We start from the raw sequence: 19,264 nt of genomic DNA, 5'->3' as shown, positions 1-19,264 counted from the left end.
TACTGTGATCACTTGGATCTTATAATAAAAGAAAGCTGGTTGCCTCAACAAAAGGCGAAACCGAATGTGTTTTGGATGTTTCAAGGTGAAACTTTTAAAGAAAAAAAAAAATAGAATACTGTAGTAAATGACATAGCAGCTTAACTATACAGCAGAGGTAAAAATTCCAGGTGCAACTTGGTCATACAACTTACCCAGTAGATAATATTTTAGGATCAAAATTACACCACACAAATGCATTATAAATCTCAGAAAAGGATTATTTTTTTAGAGTTGTAAATTACAACTTAAAACTCTAACCATTAAAGGTAAGAGCACAGGATGGCAAGGGGCGGGGGGGTGGGGAAGGATAGCTCAGTGGTTTGAGCATTGGCCTGCTAAACCCAGGGTTGTGAGCTCAATCCTTGAGGGGGCCATTTAGGAAACTAGAGTAAAAATCTGTCTGGGGATTGGTCATGCTTTGAGCAGGGGGTTGGACTAGATGACCTCCTGAGGTCCCTTCCAACCCTAATATTAAATATATAGATAGATAGATAGATGGATTCTGAGGAAAAGGTGAACTAGGATCAAGAGCTGTTGCATGTACTTCTAAGATTTATCAAGCATGGAATACACATAGGGTCCACCACCCAAAGAAGAAAAGTAGGTTATCCAGAATTCATTAGTGCATCTTCATACAGTATAACCTCAGAATTACAAATTGACTGGTCAACCACACACCTCAGCTGGAACTGGAAATATGCAATCAGGCAGCAGCAGAGACAAAAAAAGCAAGTACAGTACTATGTGTTAAACATAAATTACTAAAAAATAAAGGGAAAATTTAAAAAAATATGACAAGGTAAGGAAGCTGTTTCTGTGCTTGTTTCATTTAAATTAAGATGGTTAAAAGCAGCATTTTTCTTCTGCATAGTAAAGTTTCAAAGCTGTATGTCCATGTTCAGTGGTAAACTTTTGAAAGAACCATAACGTTTTGTTCAGAGGTATGAACAACCTCCATTCCCAAAGTGTTCATAATTAAGAGGTTCTACTGTATTTCTCAATTATCAAAGATAAATTGCAATACTTATTATTTTTTTTAAATCAACTCATCTAAAAAAATAATCAAAGCGCTCATAATCAGTAATGATCACTATTTTTTGATTGAAGCCAATAGATATGCTCCTGTCATAAATATAAAGGGAAGGGTAACCATCTTTCTGTATACAGTACTATAAAATCCCTCCTGGCCAAAGGCACAAAATCCTTTTACCTGTAAAGGGTTAAGAAGCTCAGGTAACCTAGCTGGCACCTGACCAAAAGGACCAATAAGGGGACAAGATATTTTCAAATCTGGGGAGGTGGAAAAGGCTTTGTTTTCGTCTGTCTGTTCTGTGTGCTTGCCGGAGACAGATCAAGAAAGCAAGCTATCTCCATTAGTAAGTACTAACGAAGAAATACGTTAGATTACTTTTATTTTGGCTTGTGATTTTCCTGGTCTAGAGGGAGGTTTATCCCTGGATCTATAACTTTAAGGTTTTGCCTAGAGGGGAGATCCTCTATGTTCTTGAGTCTTTTGTTATTCTGTAAAGTATTTACTATCCTGATTTTACAGAGGTAATTCTTTTACCTTTTCTTTAATTAAACTTCTTCTTTTAAGAACCTGATTGATTTTTCATCGTTTTAAGATCCAAGGGTTTGGGTCTGTGAGGATATTCTTCTCAAGCCTGTCCAGGAAAAGGGGTGTAGGGACTTGGGGGGATATTTGGGGGAGGGAGGGCTCCAAGTGGCCCTCCCTAAATGTTTGTTTAAATCACTTTGTGGTGGCAGCATTTCCTAATCCAAAAGTACACCTCTACCCCGATATAACACAAATTCGGATATAACGCAGTAAAGCAGTGCTCCGGGTGCTGGGGGGGGGGAGCGGGGCGGTGCTGCACACTCCGGCAGATCAAAGCAAGTTCGATATAACGCGGTTTCACCTATAATGCGGTAAGATTTTTTGGCTCTCTAGGACAGCGTTATATCGGGGTAGAGGTGTACAAGGAAGGATTTGTGCCTTGGGGAGTTTTTAACCTAAGCTGGTAGAAATAAGCTTAGGGGGTCTTCATGCGGGTCCCCACGTCTGTACCCCAGAGTTCAGAGTGGAGAGGGAACCCTGACAGCTCCTTCCCACTTCACTTATTAACCAGCTAGATTTCCTTTAGCTGTTTTATATGCAGTTGAGGTTTTCAGCAATAATTTGCATAAAACAGTCCTAGTGGCATTCCTAATATTTTCCTTCCACATGCAACCTAATACTAAATTATTCAAAAAGGACAGTAAAGGCGAAGACCAGAGGGATAGTTATCCCCAGTAGCCTTGTCAAATAGTAAATAAAATAATCCTCAGACTCTATTCAGGGCTTTTTCTTGTCTGGCATTTCTTAAAAATGTGTGCAATTTGAACAGAGAGTGGTTCCTAATATCTTCTGTGATTTGAACTATAGCTATTTCATACCCTTACAATTTGATATACATATTTCCCAGGGATATGTATTTCCTAACTTTAGTATACAGAGCAGATGTGCTTCTTTAGGATAAAAATATTGGAATACAACAACTCCAGGACATACTTAAAACACACACACACACACACACACACACACACACACTTAGATAACTATTAATGAGCACTGCTAATAGTATACCTATCCATTACAAGTAACAGGACATTTAACAGGTAATGAATAGACTATGAATATTGGAGGTACTTCTGAAAGTTTGCTGTGAGACTAAAAATATTTTAATACATTGGATTTAAAAAAACAAACAAACCTCTCTACTGTCCAATATTTACATTGTGGCACATCTAAGCTCTCTGGGGCAGGGACCAGTTTTTTGTTGTGTGTGCATACAGTCCCAGCACAGTGGGGTCCCGTTACGTGAGTAGGTGTCTACAGGCACTACCAGAATACAAATAATAATGATGAAGTGGGAAAATAGCCTAATGAATGATTGGAAGTCAGATTGCCTCCCAAGTACACACTCATTTGGGACATCTAATACCTCCAGATTATTTAAACATTTTAGATTTTCAATTCTATTAAAGACACATGACAGTTTGCATGTTTTGGCTCAAGTAGTTAGGATATGTATACAAAAATATACAAGTACAGACTGAAAAGATGTTGCAATAGACAAAAATTGTTTAAGATCCCAGATCAACAACAGAATGTGTGGTGCAGCACTTAAAATACAAATATCTATAATTTTTCAAGACAAAGATTGGAAAGTCAGTTACTACCTTACATATCTACCAAGAATGTCATTCAAGATCCCATTTCACTAGCAAAAACATTATTAAATAAAAAAAATTTTCCCAAGCAAAATATTTTTCTGAACTCTCTGGATCATTGTAGGTTCTTGGTGCCATTAACACTTGCAGAGGATATCCCCCACCCCACGAAACCACCACCAAAAACACATGAACAAAGATTTGGGCAAGTTAAATAAAGGAGGAACTAATTTTCAAGTACAAGACCAAATTCACAAAAAGGGGCAGAAGTACAGTGTATTCTAAACTCCACCCCCCTCCATACAAAGGAGACCGCCAGCAGGATGTAAAGTGAAAGCGGAAGTGAAATTCCCTATTGCAGAGCATCTAAACTCCACCCAGTTCTGTCCTATGTTCACCCTTTTGGTCTCCACTGCCCCCTTTGTAGATCTTGAACACTCATCCAGAATTTTAGATACCGCTACACATGCTGCACTTGTATCTGGTGCTACAACTGTGATTATATTAATAGTGTATTTTGTACTTTTATCTTACAGTAGAACATCAGTGCAGAACAGTACTGGACTGATCCAACACCCATTAAAATCAATGAAAAGATCTCCATGAGTATTAGGTAAGAGCCCTTCATGCTGAAATGCACCAATTCTGATTAAAATCTTGTACCCACCACTTATAAATGCAGAAGAGTGATTTATAGCTTTCTGAACATGTATGGGTAACTGCTAATCAAAAGGACACGTGGAGAGCAAACACTAGTTTTGATTAGAAATTAAAATATTCAATCTCATTTATAAAAAAACGAAAAAAATCATCAGTTACATAACACCAGCAAAAAGAAGCAGTCATTTCATCACAGAGTTTGCATTACTAACAAATATATAGCACTTGCTGTTTTCTAAAACCACTGCTGTAGTTTTTGAACCATATAGTCATTCAATAATTAAGGGGCTATATCAATTTTTCCTACCTCCAGTGACATGCTCTCTTCTTTGTAAGAGCAATTTTTCTTTATAACAAGGTGTTTTAAATACTCCATTTCAGAGTTCTCATATGTATGCATCCAGATGCTGTATTTTAAAATGTTAAGTATAGTGAACCAGTAACTATCTGTTGTGATACAAATTTACTCTAATTGTGAGCTCAACTGTACAAAGTATATGAAAGTCCATAAAGCGCCACAATATCCTACAAATCTTGATGTGGAAAGGAGACAGAAACTGCATTAGTCTAAGCAAACAGGGCCTACTGATATGGTTCAAGGACTATATGGAAATCATGGTTGATAAAAACAGAAGATGTGGGACCGGAAATAAATGAACCAAAATTGGTGTGTCAGATACTAGGCATAATTGGTGGACAAAATAATGAGGGAATGGGATATTCCATCCATCACTCCCTTTTGGGGTTCTTAAAGAGACTTTGGGGATAAAGAAGGGAAGAACTGACTAAAGCTACTGGAGCGAGCTTCATCACCATTGCTGCCACTCCCACTGTTTCCTGAGACCCTGGGCCTCTGTCATCCTGAGAGATGTCCTGACCAGACCAGGCCAGAGAGAGGGATCCAGATAAAATCACCACCCCTACCAGCTCCAGCTGAACACAGCCACCACCTCAGATGAAGTAAGATCGGACCTTAACAGCGGCAGCAACAGCTCCAGCTCACATCAACTAACTTATTGTCTTTTACCAGAAAGGACAGTTATTACTATCTTTGATGCCATATAAAGGACTGTCAAACAAGAATTTCTTCCTTCTAAAAAGGGAAAGGGAATAAAGGATGTTAAAATAAAAGGCTTACTTAATGCTTTACATTTCAAATGCTTTAACTGTTTTTCCTTCTTTTGTATCTTAATAAAAGGTAAAAAGGATTTTTAATGGTGTGCTTGCCATAGCTGGGATCTCTGTATACAAATCCCTGGACCTTTAACACTGTTGAATTTTGGACAGTGACAGTGGACAGGACTACATTAACACTTTTAGCCCATTTATTTCATTTAAGTTAATACAAGTATCTTCAGGATTTAGATTAAACAATACATACACCTAAATTGAGAAACTGGCTACCATTTTGGGCCCCAAGCCTACAAAGCTCCACTATGGTGGTAGTTTTAATCCTTGTAGTAGAGATTCAGCTTGTTCTAGGTAGTGAAGTGACATGAAAGCAAGAAAATCACTTTTTTCATATTTTTAAATACTCTAACTTCAAAAGATGGGACAATATTTTATTATCAATTTGGAAGAGAAAATAAGGGGAATATAATAAAACAAAACATCATAAAGTAAAAACAAAGCCCATACCTAGGATAGCAAAAGGAGATGGCTGTTCCAACTAAGTCAAAACATAAAATCTGTCTCAGTGTAGCACAATACATGGAACTGAACTAACTAGATGATTACAAAGTTAACACTGTTACCATAAGGTAAACAATAGCAATTCAATTCCTGAAAAGTATTTAAGGATAAGCTTTTTAAAGAAGTAACCCCTCCCCCATAATAACCTACTTTTGATTTTAATTTTGTATGTAAAACTATAAATACATTGAAAAACAAAATATTTTCCCTTTACTTACCAAGATTATCAGAGTTCAAGATTCTGTTGTATGACAGCAGAGTTCAGCCCTTTCAAAGCTCCAAGTAATACTCAAATCAGTTCAGCACCAATCCACCTATTTTTTAAACTAAGAATAACTTAGATCTACAGAAAATGTGCAGGCCACTGGGAGTGGTTAAGGAAATACAGCTGTGTTCCTCCCATCCCAGGTTTATTAGGCTGAGAGTGGGCAGCTGTGCTTCTGACCCTGTCAGCAGAAACAAATAGGTCCTGATAACATGATCAGTGGATATGAAAGACTGGAAATGAAAGTTCATTTTAATTTAAAAAAATAGCTTGACCAGGAGGATACTGACACAAAATTTCATCTCATTTGGTTTATTGATTTAGCTGTTTGAGTAAAATGTATGGTTGACTGATACTGGGTTTTAGCTGAGTCAGTAAAGTCTGAATAAATACAGACACCTGGAAGGAGAATCTACTGCCTTATGAAAAAGAAAACCAGGGGGGACTCACTTGTTTGACTGAGGGTTACTACTGATAATACCACTTCAACCTGCTAGGACAGCAATCTCTGCAGTTTCAAATAGCTGTGACTTCAAGTAGTGCAGGGGAATTGCAGAAACCAACAGGAAAGTAACTTGAAGGGGGGAAATATCCCACTTTTTAATTTTTCCTTTTGCAAAATAAACTAAAACTAGAAAATAAAAGATCTGTGTACCTTTACTTAACCGAGTACATGTGTAGCCATAAAGTATACAGGGCTCTCCACAATTCTCTAGGCATTCATGAAATGCTCAATCCTCTACCAACCTAGAGTGACCTGCAGCATCTACCAAGAGCAAAGCAGTGCTATCTATGTAAGTGGCCACTAGAATGAAAGAGGAAAAAGGACAGGCAAATGGAGTTACAGCAAAGTGTTTTCTGCAGGCCAGGTGAGAGAAAGAGGTGAGATAGGAGATATGGCTGGGAGGCGAGTAGTTGCGGAAAAGAGACCCATATTAAATTATATATAAAAAAAAAATCTTACTTTTAAAAAAAGTATGACTATTATTGGGCTGTGGTTTAACAAAAAGTTTGTTGTGTGATGATTTAGGGAACTTATCTGTTCAATTTATGAATTGCGTGAGATTATGAACTCTCTGAATGTATCTTTACCAAGTTACAAATTGAATGTGTAGCCTTTGGGCCTTCTTTAATGGCTGTTTCCCTCCATATTGGCCTGAAATTCCAACAGGGTAGTGGTACAAGACAGACAATAGCAGGTTGTTAAATCTGGATTGCTCTCTCATTGAAATGGGACAGATCTGAACAATCGACTGACTCCCATCCTGAACTGGTTTATCAGAGAAGTCACCTGGCAACAAAGTCACCTACTGGAGGTCTCTGATCCCCTGGGAAAGCTGATCCAGCAATCTCTGGAAGATTACAGGACTGGAGCTGCTCTATTTGGGTCTTCCCTGGCTGTTTTTCTCCAGTTCAAGATGAGGGAGAACAATCCAGCACCTAAAAGCCAGATGAGGCACCTGAATACAGATGGTCCCCCCACCAGGGAAGCGTGAGCTAGTGAAGGGCATGTATTAGGATGTTTATTGCTTTCTAAACGATCTGTAGTCTTCTGTTTTATCTGTTAAGTAAAAGAGCAATGATGTTCGCAGCTGATGCAAAGCATTTTTGTGCTATATGTTGCAACTACCACATGCCTTCTGAGAGAGTTCACCTTCAGTGGGATTCCAAAAGAGGGTATGTGTAAGACATGGGAGAGTCTGAAGGGCCAACACTTAGCCCAGAGACTAGGCAGCAGGACAGTGGGTTCCAGACTTCAGGAAAGGGTGCTAGACAATGTCTATACCCCTAGATTGTGCCCATTGATCCCCAGTGTGGGGCAGTGGGTGTGCTCCATTCAGGCTCCAAAAGCCTAAAACACCTGTGGACCCAGTGGCTGTGTTCCCTCACAGCAGCTTAGTGAGTGGCCAATTGGGCCTGTAATAGTGGGGTACTGCAGAGCTGTCAGTTTCCTACCACTGAATTCAACAATGCCAGAATCAAAATTGGACCTCATGCGTATGGTTCCTGTGTGGCTGAAGGATGGTATGGACCCTGACAACTCCTTTGTTTCTTCTTCCATACTGCTCCCATGCAGCAGCGTATGGGGATAAAGATTCTTTCTGAAAACGACCACAAGCTTGCCTCAGGCCCCCACTCTATATATTGTTTTAACCCACCCCACCGGGTTCATAAATCTTCCCATTCACCACAATTATGTCCTCCCCCCTCTTGCTTCCAGATCTCCAACTTTTCCTCCCTCTCAGCACAAACCTCTCTTAATGCTTCACTCTCCCCTCCCTTTCCCCTAAAGCCCTCATTTTTCCTCACTCATCTGTCCCCACCTTACTATCTCACCCTATACCCTTCATGCTCTCTCCAAATCCCCCACTCCCTCTCCCCCCAGTGCCCTCATTCTCTCCTCCTCCATCTGTCTTCCCTTTCAAGTCCATTCCCTTTTCCTTTCTTGAAAACAGTGCAGTGGGTCCCACCGTTTATTCCCCCAGACTTTTCTTCTTCTGCAAATATCTGCCTTCTGTTTGTTACAGCAAGGACTTTGTTGCTCCCTGGCACTGTCTCACCTAATGTCTCTCTGGACCTTACATCACTACCTCCACAAGATACTCATGTTGCTCTGTCACCCCAATATCCTCCCCTCTCCCCCTCAATATATCTAGTCTTCCTCATAGACTCATAGACTTTAAGGTCAGAAGGGACCAATATGGTCATCTAGTCTGACCTCCCGCATCATGCAGGCCACCAAAGCTGACCCCCCCCCACTTTCCCTTAACTCTGCTGTTGAAGTCTCCAGATCGTGATCTAAAGACTTCAAGTTGCAGAGACTCTTCCAGCTTGCGACCCCTGCCCTATGCTGCGGAGGAAGGCGAAAAACCTCCAGGGCCTCTGCCAATCTACCCTGGAGGAAAATTCCTTCCCGACCCCAAATATGGCGATCAGTAGAACCCCGAGCATACAGGCAAGATTCTCTAGCCAGACCCTCATTTTACCAGCGATGGCCGTTATTGCCTAATTGACTAAAATCACGTTATCCCACCAAACCATTCCTCTGTCTCTCAGTTCCGCTTCACATCCCTCTAGTTTCCCTGTTCATTGCCTTCATGCTCGAGTTCCTCTACCTTCTTTGCTTCCACGGCTCCCCTCCCCCCAAGTCCATTCACTGCTTCTGACCTGAACACCCAACCCCCAATGCTTACACTGCTGTTTTTAGCCACAGGGCTGTCTCCCCAGACTGGGAGGCTTGCTCCCTGCTACAGTGTACACATACCTTCTCTGCGTCTCCCTAGATTGTGTACTCTTCAGGGCAGGGATCACTCCTCCTTGTTTGTCTGGAAAACACTTAGTACATCATGGGTGCTACCATCAGCAAACAATAAATACTACAATACAAACATACATTATATAAGTACTGTTCACTCAGGTATTTCAATGCAGTGAAGAAACTATGTTTTATTGTTTAAAGAGCTTTGCAGTTCATTTATTAGGATTTTAAAATCCAGTAATTCCTCCAATAAAAAAGTTTGCCATGACAATGTAGTTCAACAAGGTAGTTCCACCAGAATTAAATTCTGTAATTATTTCTAGGTCTATAGCACAGAATAAAAACAGCATTTTAAAGAAGTCAAACAAAAAGTGAATTATAACCATCCCATTTTTAAACAATTTAGAATATTTCTCACAATATACATTACAATAAACTAATTTAAATAACATTAATACAAAACTATCAAAAGTCAGGGAACTTAAAGTGATAGTCATCTTTACTTCACATAAGTAGAAGACATAACAGGTTTATGATCCTTTCCAATCTGTCAACTAGGTAGTCATAATTTTAAGAAAAAGCTCAAGTAAAAATTTTCAAATGAGGGTGCCTAAAGTTAGGCATCTAAATCCATATCTGGCTTTATTTTTGGACTTGCAAACACCCTGTTTTTCCATGGAGATGAGGATGCTCAGCGGCTCTTTGCAAGTCAGGCCAACTTTTTAAGTGTCTAATGCCCCAATTCTGTAAAAACTTATGCGCAAATGTAACTTTATGAATTTGAGTAGTCCCATTAAATTCAGAGAGACTGCTCATATGCATAAAATCACACACATAAATGTTTGCAGGGTAAGGATATACGCTGACTTAGGAGTCTAATTTGGGAGTCTAATATGGATTCAGGTGTCTAATTTTAGGTCTCCAAATTTGAAATTTTTGGTTATAGTATTTACACAATTAACCAGAATGATTCATGCAATTATGTATTTAGGATGTCCACCATGATTTTTAAATTTTAGAAACATTTGCTGTGCATAAATTGTAGCCAATTTTCAAAATATATCTGTACAATTTAATATATTTTTTCAAATTACTAATTAGACTAATCACTTGCCAAACTTCATGTTTTAAGCTTTGAGTTAAACAAATATAAGAAAGCATTCAGCCAGTAATTTATTTCTCTATAGGCCATATTCTGCCACAGCTTTTAAACAGAAATCCTTATTAACAACAATGGTTATTTCTGCTTAGAAGTTGATGGCACACTCTGGCCCTATATTTTTAAAAGTTTACATAAACTTTCAAATAGTCCAAATAAATTTTAAAAAAGTCTAAGAAGCAACACAATCTTACACACCCCAAGTTTTGATCAGGGGTAAATATTTACAACCCAAACACTTGAAAACGGATTATTATAATGGGAACAATGACACAACCTTAAAGTACATAATAAATGTCAATGCCATGACAGTACTTTTAATATTAATACTAGAAGCCTCTCCAGTTGCCAACTAAAAGTACATTTTTCAACAGAAAACTAGCTTCATTCTAGCTTATCCTCATTAATATAGATCCGTGCAGCATCATGCTAAATGTGTTTGCTTATACCAGCGGTAATCAAACTGTGGGTCAGGACCCCAAGGTGGTCACAACCCTGTTTTAATGGGGTCACCAGGGCTGGGATTAGACTTGCTGGGGCTCGGGGCCAAAGCCAAAGCCTGAGCCCCCCTGGCCAGAGTCAAAGCCCAAGTCCCACCACCAGTGGCGACTCCAGGCACCAACGCTCCAAGCACATGCCTGGGGCGGCAAGCCACAGGGGGCGCCCTGCCGGTCCCTGCGAGGGCGGCAGTCAGGCAGCCTTTGGCGGCATGCCTGCGGGAGGTCCCCGGTCCCGCAGATTTGGCGGCAATTCGGAGGCGGGTATGTCGAATCCACGGGACTGGTGGACCTCCCGCAGGCATGCTGCCGAAAGCCGCCTGCCTGCCGTGCTTGGGGCGACAAAAAAGCTAGAGCCACCCCTGAACACCACCTGGGGTCAAAGCCCAAGCCCTGGGTGGCGGGGCTCAGGTTACAGGCCCTCCCCGCCTGGGGCAGAAGCCCTTGGGCTTCAGTTTTGGCCTCAGCAGGCTTTGGAATTGGCCCCTCCACCCAGGGCAGCTTGGGTGGGCTCAGGCTTCAGTCCCCCCTCCTGGGGTCGTGTTGTAATTTTTGTTGTCAGAAGAGGGTCATGGTGCAATGAAGTTTGAGAACCCCTAGCTTACATCATTGATTTAGATAGATACCAAGGGCAAAAGAAGTAGGTTGCAGTTCTCTTGCTACACTGTGGTAGTGCCCAATCATGCAAATACTTCTCGAAGAGCGTAACAGTACATGCAAGTAGTTCCTCTGATGTGCGTAAAGTTAAGCATGTGTCAAAATGTTTGAAGGATTAGGGCCCAAATCATTACAATAATTATTATTCTTGATGTACAGCTTGTGGCAACTAGAGAAATCCTAAAAATGGCAAAGACACATAATCAATTAAGTAGTTGTGTCTGTGAGAAGGAAATTATTTTGATTCAATGAACCCTTTGTGCATTGTGATTTGAAACATATACCCAATTTGTGAGGGCTAAAAAAGACAAGATAAGCCACTGATCTGTTTTCATCTCCCTTCTTCACTGTTCATTTATTGTCAATTAAAGAAAGCTCTGGTTTATATGATATCCCATGATTTTCCTTTTTTAAAAGCTCCATTTTTTTCCTAATACAAAACACTTGTCAAACAATCAGCCTACATTTCATTGTATCTGGTCAGATGTTTTCAAGTGGCAACAGTCCTCACTTTCAGGGTAGAAGTCAGATAAAATCCTTCCTGTTCCACCTTTCATTAAAAAACATTAAGGCCATTTAATATCTGTGCCACCTTAATTACCCCTACTAAATTGAACAATTGTTTTGAAATCCTTCAACTGGAATGGTAAGCAGTTGTCTCCTATTTTTCTTCTGAATCTACTGGGAACAATATGTCCATCTGAATGATTAGTCTCCAACATCCCCATCTCTATCACCAATGAGCCACAGAAAGTGAAAACTCATAGCTAATAAGGCAGTTCCAAGCAGATCTCCCAACGCAGTAAGGTAAGGGATAGAAAAACTGTCAGGATCTTTTCCTTTTTTCCAGAAGTGGTGCACCATCCAGTCAGCAATCCATAACAAAGTAAACACCTATGGCAGAACATTAAACAAAAGATAATCCAAAATCAGTGGGAGTGGAATTAGAGCACGTTTGAAAATACCACCCTAAATGTTACCATTGATCTATTTCACTGCTGATTATTTTAGCTGAAACATTAAGCTAACAGGCCTGATTTCTAAGATGTACTGAGCATCTGGGATGCCCACTGAACTTCAGCAGGAGGTGGTGGATGCTCAGCAACTCTGAAAGTCATACTGTGTGTGTATTGGTGGGTGTAATTGTAGACACTGGGTGAACTGGGGCAGTTAGTGCCTTGGTGGTGTGGGGAATGAGGAATTCAAACCCTTCTCCCCACAAACTCAAAATCACTTTCACCCTTGCCTAAAAGGTGGAATATCAGAATTGTAGAAACCAGAAACTGGAAGGGGCCTCGAGAGGTCATCTAGTCCAGTCCCCTGTGCTCATAAGTATTATCTAGACCATCCCTGACAGGTGTTTATCTAACCTGCTCTTAAAAATCTCCAATGACGGAGATTCCACAGCTCCCTAGGCAATTTATTCCAGTGCTTAACTAACTTGACAGGAAGTTTTTCCTAATGTCCAACCTAAACCATCCTTGCTGCAATTTAAGCCCACTGCTTTTTGTCCTAGCCTCGGAGGTTAATGAGAACAATTTACTTCCCTCCTCTTTGTAACAACCTTTTATGTACTTGAAAACTGTTATGTCCCCTCTCAGTCTTCTCTTCTCCAGACTAAACAAACCCAATTTTTTTCTATCTTCCCTCATAGGTCATGTTTTCTAGACCTTTAATCATTTTTTGTTGCTCTTCTCTGGACTTTCTCCAATTTGTCCACATCTTTCCTGAAATGCACCCAGAACTGGACACAATACTCCAGCTGAGGCCTAATCAGCACGGAGTACAGCGGAAGAATTACTTCCCATGTATTGCTTACAACACCCTTGCTAATACATCCCAGAATTATATTTGCTTTTTTTTGCAACAGGGTTACACTGTTAATTTGTATTTAGCTTGTGATCTATATGACCCCAGATCCCTGTCCACAGTACTACTTCCTAGGCAGTCATTTCCCATTTTGAATGTGTGCAACTGATTGTTCCTTCCTAAATGGAGTACTTTGCATTTGTCCTTATTGAATTTCAGCTCATTTACTTCAGACCATTTCTCCAGTTTGTCCAGATCATTTTGAATTTTAATCCTATTCTCCAAAGCACTTGCAACTCCCATTAACTTGGTATCCTCTGCCAACTTTATAAGTGTACTCTCTATGCCATTATCTAAATCATTGATGAAGATACTGAATAGAACGGGCCCCTGAACTGATCCCTGTGGGACCCCACTTGATGTGCCCTTTAGAAGGAAAGATAAGATGCATCCTCTCCCCAGTACGTAAAGTCTCAACTACCTCCTAGTTTCCAATAACCAAAGCTGTCTCCCTGGTGTCCACACCACTAGTGCTCTTTCCCAATACTTTGTCCTACAGTGCAATTATATTTTCAATACAAAAATATAAGAAACAATGAAATTTTGAGGGTTAATATCAAAATAACCAAATGCCACAAGGCATAATTTGATTGAAATTGGGAGAGTAAGTGGGGAGATTGGCTTTAGGGGAGCAGTGCTGAATAAACCAAAGTTTAGTGTGATGCACAGGAGCACTTGTTAGATCACATCTTTCTAACAATTGGAAAGATGTGATCTAACATTTCACTCAGACAATAGGAACCAATGTAAATGGCCTAGAAACCATGAAGTATCAATTTCAACCCAGGCCCAATTCCCATGGGCATTGTGAGATCTGCACTTTTACACCAGGTCTGAATTTGGTTCAAAGTGCTGTGTTAAAGACTTTATTCCCAGCTGTGACTGTCTCAACACCTAAGAAATATAAATGTAATGCTGAAGGTACGTGTGACTAGTAATCCAGTACTAGACTAGTAGGGATTCATTTTTGAATATTCCACAGCTGCATAAGAATTTCTGGCTCATTTCAATCATGTGGCATGGCATGAGTGGGGGGGAAAAGCATACTAATTGAGTCTCCATCTCTTCTTGTCTCTTTGGATGGGACTGCCTAGGCTGAAATAAATGGTCAGACACCACAATGTCTTTTTAGCTAATCAGGTCTTCAGGAATTAAGATTTATAACATGAGGTCTGAACTAAGGACAGTTCTTATCTTACTAACATACAGAAGAAGATTTACTATATACATTAAAGAAAATATATGTATCGGTAATACAAAAATGGTAAAAGTAGAACATTTAAAACTAAATGCATACATTATCTTTCCAAATGCTATCAGTTGCTAGAACATTTTCAGTGCTCATAAGATTTTTTTAAATGATCTCTAGATTAAAGTCAAGTTTGGAAAATATCATGTTAAATATACTAAAATGATTAAATACATTACAAAACTTCCTCTCAGCACTTCGTTTTTTAAAAATTAAAAAATTCATGCTTTACACTACAAAAGCATATTTTAAATCTAAACTTGTGGATTTTTAAAGAAATTACCAAACACTCTCCCTATTTTCTCTTTATGAAATATGCATAACTTATTTAGATAAACACATCTTCTCAATAGGCAACTCTGTAGTTTAAGCTAATTATGCATGTGCTAGGTGTGCTTACTGGAATCCAAACAAATATATTTAAAAGCAGATGTTTTCTTTGGAAGATTATGTCAGATTCTTTCAGTCAGCTCCTTCTTCCAACACAGACAAAAAAGGTCTGTATATAGAGATACTGTACATAAACATTCCCTTGCAGGCCCTACATAGCAGAATCCATAACTTAAATAGACAATAGTTATACAGGTTTATCAATCTAATGATGCGGGAACTCTTTTTAAGAACAATATTATTACTTACTCCAAAAAGAGACACATGATTAATTAGAAATACTGTACACAGTAAAATGTAGTGCAGAATGTGACATTTTTAAAATTAAAGACTTAAAACTCCAAATTGTGCCTATATATTTCCATTTCTAAAATATCTGGCTGACGTAGGTTTGGGAGAAAAGTAGTCCTTGAATTCTACAAGACTTAAAGGGAGGATAAATTAACCACCGTGTTTCAGAAAGGTCAAAGCCATAACTGAGTAGCTGCATACATAAAAGGACTGACCTCAGAACTGAGAGACTCTACAGTCATTGATCAGGGAAAAGATAGGATAATACTTGGAAAGAAGCAGACTGGTTAAAGAATGAAATATTGACATTTTAAAAGGAAGGTCAGGCTGAATTAATCGGATTAATTTCTTGATGTGACTGACAAAAGAAATTGACAGAAGTGAAACAGATGACATAATCAACCTGGACTGCAAGAAGGCTTTTGTATTTAGTGTCACAAAAAGCAGTATGTAAAGTTAGCAAGTATGATGGTGTTGGTAAAACTCAGTTTGATAAAAACATATTGGCAGCTGAGGTCAGAGAACAGTGGAAAACAGTATAATGGAAGTGGCAAAAAGAGACTGTTGAGAAGACAAATCTTGTTCAGCCTACACACTGTACTAATGATGCAAAGTCATGAAGTAAATAGTACATATGTGTATATAACATAAAACTGGAAGAGATAGTCATTAACCAAAGAGGAAATGAGGGCTTTTTGAGAACAAAGTTTGTGGCAGCCATCTCAGATTCATATTAAAACTATATGCCTATATTTTCAAAACTAGGTGCCTAATGTTTGAAGTTCAATATCTCATGACTCTGCAGGGCTAGAAATGGGAGGATTATACCACAGAAAAAGAAATATTACTTATTTTTTAATGGGACTTAGAATTTGCTTCTCATCTTTGTAGGGCTAGGGATAAACTTTCAATTTCTGATTTTAGATTAAAAAAGCTAATTTTTGGTCATTTTTAGATATCTTTACTACCTCTGAGCCCTCTGCAGTTGGACTCATGGTTATTAAGGCACCTGCCTTCACAAGCAGAAAGAAACAAAAAATATTTCCAATAAAAAACGACATTTAAAAAATCTCTTAAACATTACTAAAATAGATTTCCTGTTTTATGCGGTGTAGAAAGAATACATTATGGTATATTGTGGTATACTATAACGGTTTTATTGGTACAGTATATTAATTTAGGATTTCCTGCATGACTGACTTATGGTTTCACCATTATGATGCATGCCAAATACATGATGATAAAACCCAGATTAATTCATGCTGATAAAAGTTTTATAACCACATAATATTATAAGCACATCCATTATCTTTTTATTTATATGTAAATAAGAGGTTTTAAATATCTTTCATGAAGATATATGTAGCTTGTGTAATCAGAGTGCCAACACTGAACTACAGAAATGGGTAAAATTTAGCTACATAGTTCTAATGTTCTATCATTTCAATATCCAGGTCACTTCAACATTCAGCCATAAGTTTGGGTCTGGAGCCAATACCACTCAGTGGTTTTACCAATGCTGAAGAGTCTTTTATGGGGAAGGTGTATTGGCAGCATTTCTTGTGGCTTGCTGTTAGTACTAAATTCACTGCTGTTACGCCTCATGCTTTTACCCTTGTTTCAATGTGATAATGTATTATGAAATACAGTTTTATTTTCCCATTACTAATTCATTTAGCTATCGCTAGGAAACAGGACAGAGGTTGTTTACATGTGTATATTTTTCATGGGTGAAGCACTGGATAATATGTTCATTTCTAGTATTCTGTTTCTGAGAGAAAGGTAGAATGAAGGTTGTGAGTATGTATCATATTGGCTAAAATCCATTAGATGGATGTAGTAATTATCCCCAAACCAACTATTATAAACCAGAAACTTCAGAGTTAAGTTTACAGTTAAGAACTCCAAACATGTTAATATAAGAAATGCACAATTAAGGCACCAAAACAACCACAACTCTGATCTGTAAGTGATGTCATGCAATAACCACAGGATTATGATTATAGCATTTTAGTTGTCTGTGGTCCCAGATGAGATTAAAATTATTTTTAATTCCATATTAGGTTTCTCAGATTTTTCCCCGCTCATGGCATCCCTATGGGGCCTTGTCTGAATAGTAACTGAAAAGTACCTATAATGGTCTCATTCTGTAAGCCTCCATTCATGGAGTTCCCATTGACTGCAATGAAAATTCTGCATTCAAAGTACTTGCAAAGTAGGCCCTCAATACTCAGAGAATATAGTTGCTGGATGCAGATACCTCGTTTTTCCAAAAAAGTAGACTGTTCTATTACATTTTAAAACAAAACAATAACCAATCTTCTCTGGTGGCCACACGTCAACAGTCCTGGTTCTTTCCATGTCATAACCAGAGGAATCAATCCACTGCCTCCACCAAATATGGAAAGAATTTCTACCACCTCTGGCTCTCCAAAAGAATACTATCCCCTTTCTTCTCTAAGAAGGACCTTGCCACTGTCAGCCATGCCATAATTACTTCCATGTTAGAAAAGTGCAATTCACGCTGCTTGGGGGTGTATGTGGACACCAAACGCACAAGCTACAATGTATTCATCATTCAACAGCCTGCCTCTTAAACAATAGACACCAGCACGGGTATATTCCACTTGCTCCTCGTTTACTTCTGGACAAAATTCAAAATGGTAAACAAATTGATACATAACACACTTAGGCTAGGTCTACACACAGAAGTTGCATCAAACTAATTTTGTTAAACTGGTATGACTCAGTGTATGGATAATCATATCTGTTTAAAACTGGTTATAATATCAGTTTAACCTGCACCTGTAAATTTACAGACATAAGCTAAACCAAGATAAATGTTGGAAAATCTCTAAGTGGCATTAACAGCATAACCAGCTGTATGTGCCGCTCCCTCCCAATCCCAGCAGAGAAGATGTGTTGGGAGCAAGGTCAAGAAAAAGGAGGCATTGCTTAAGACTACTTTGTGCTTTGATGATCTCCAGGTTTGCTAGGATGGGGCCTTAAAATTCTTAAAATGTATCTAAGCAACATGTATAATTACATGATATCTATCTAAAGTGCTTATCACCATGGTATCCGAGTACCTAGATGAGTGTGGTATAAAAACCTTGATAGACAAAAAATAAAGCCTGCTCTAAACACAGAGTTGCACTGGTTTAACTAAAGGTATGTTTTCAAATCAATTTAGTTAAACCAGTGCAACTTTATGTGTGGACACCTTTATATCAGTGTAAACCTGGAATCCTCAACTGGCTTTCCAGCTCCTTTGTGGCACAAAGCTGGCAGAAGCAGAGCCAGGATTGGGCGTTTATTTTAACATTTTCTTGAATCATGAGAACCTCAGGTGTAGGTACATGCTGTAGATTTTGGAAGTCAACTTTGGATAATATAAAAAGCAGTCTTTAAAATTCAGCAATATTCTCCTTCCATATAGACCTACTATCCTTATTCAGACAAAAACTGCATTGAACTTCATGAGGTATTTTTCCCCTCTGTGTAAGTAGTACAGAATAGGGCCATTAGTAAACATTCCCAAATGATAAAAATAAGGTTCTTTATGGCCTCAGGCTATTGTAGCACCCAAGACACCTTTTAATTGTAAAGAAAGGAGTCATCAAAACACCACTGAATTCTCCAGTTTGCAGTCAAATAGAAAACTACTCTGGAATGTTCAAAATATGTTACTCCACAAGAATACTGTTCTGATTTTTACTGATACGAGTAATTGTATTTTATCACGGCAAATTTACTGGGTGATGGCTTCTAGAGTTTCCCATTACTTGTTTATTTCCAGAGTCCATAACACAGCTGCACGCTGAGATTTGGTTGGTAGGTGTGAAAATTCCTCAGAGGGCTCTTTATTGGCTCAGCAGGAACCTGAAGCACAGAGGCAGCCTTTGAATGTTCAAAGCAGCTTGCTGTAAGACTGATGGTTTCATTACTCCAGTTTTGCCTTCATTTTATTGCTGGATGACAAGGCTGAAAATGAACCTTATTCTTTATTCCTAGCTGCAAA

At 38.8% G+C, this 19,264-nt stretch overlaps 1 protein-coding gene across 1 annotated transcript in view; it reads right to left on the bottom strand.

The window, feature by feature from the left end:
• Positions 1-11,313: 11,313 nt before the first annotated feature.
• SLC41A2 (solute carrier family 41 member 2) overlaps positions 11,314-19,264 on the bottom strand; it is a 96,816-nt gene continuing 88,865 nt past the window's right edge. The window contains exon 10 of the mRNA XM_026657467.2: positions 11,314-12,338. Coding sequence (XP_026513252.1) covers positions 12,153-12,338 — 186 coding nt within the window. The 3' untranslated portion in view covers positions 11,314-12,152. The remainder of the gene's footprint in view (positions 12,339-19,264) is intronic.

This window comes from Terrapene carolina, unplaced genomic scaffold (assembly GCF_002925995.2).
Source record: "Terrapene carolina triunguis isolate 2854851 unplaced genomic scaffold, T_m_triunguis-2.0 Scaffold247, whole genome shotgun sequence".
NCBI classification, from domain to species: domain Eukaryota; kingdom Metazoa; phylum Chordata; order Testudines; family Emydidae; genus Terrapene; species Terrapene triunguis.
This window is presented reverse-complemented; position numbering and strand designations above follow the sequence as displayed.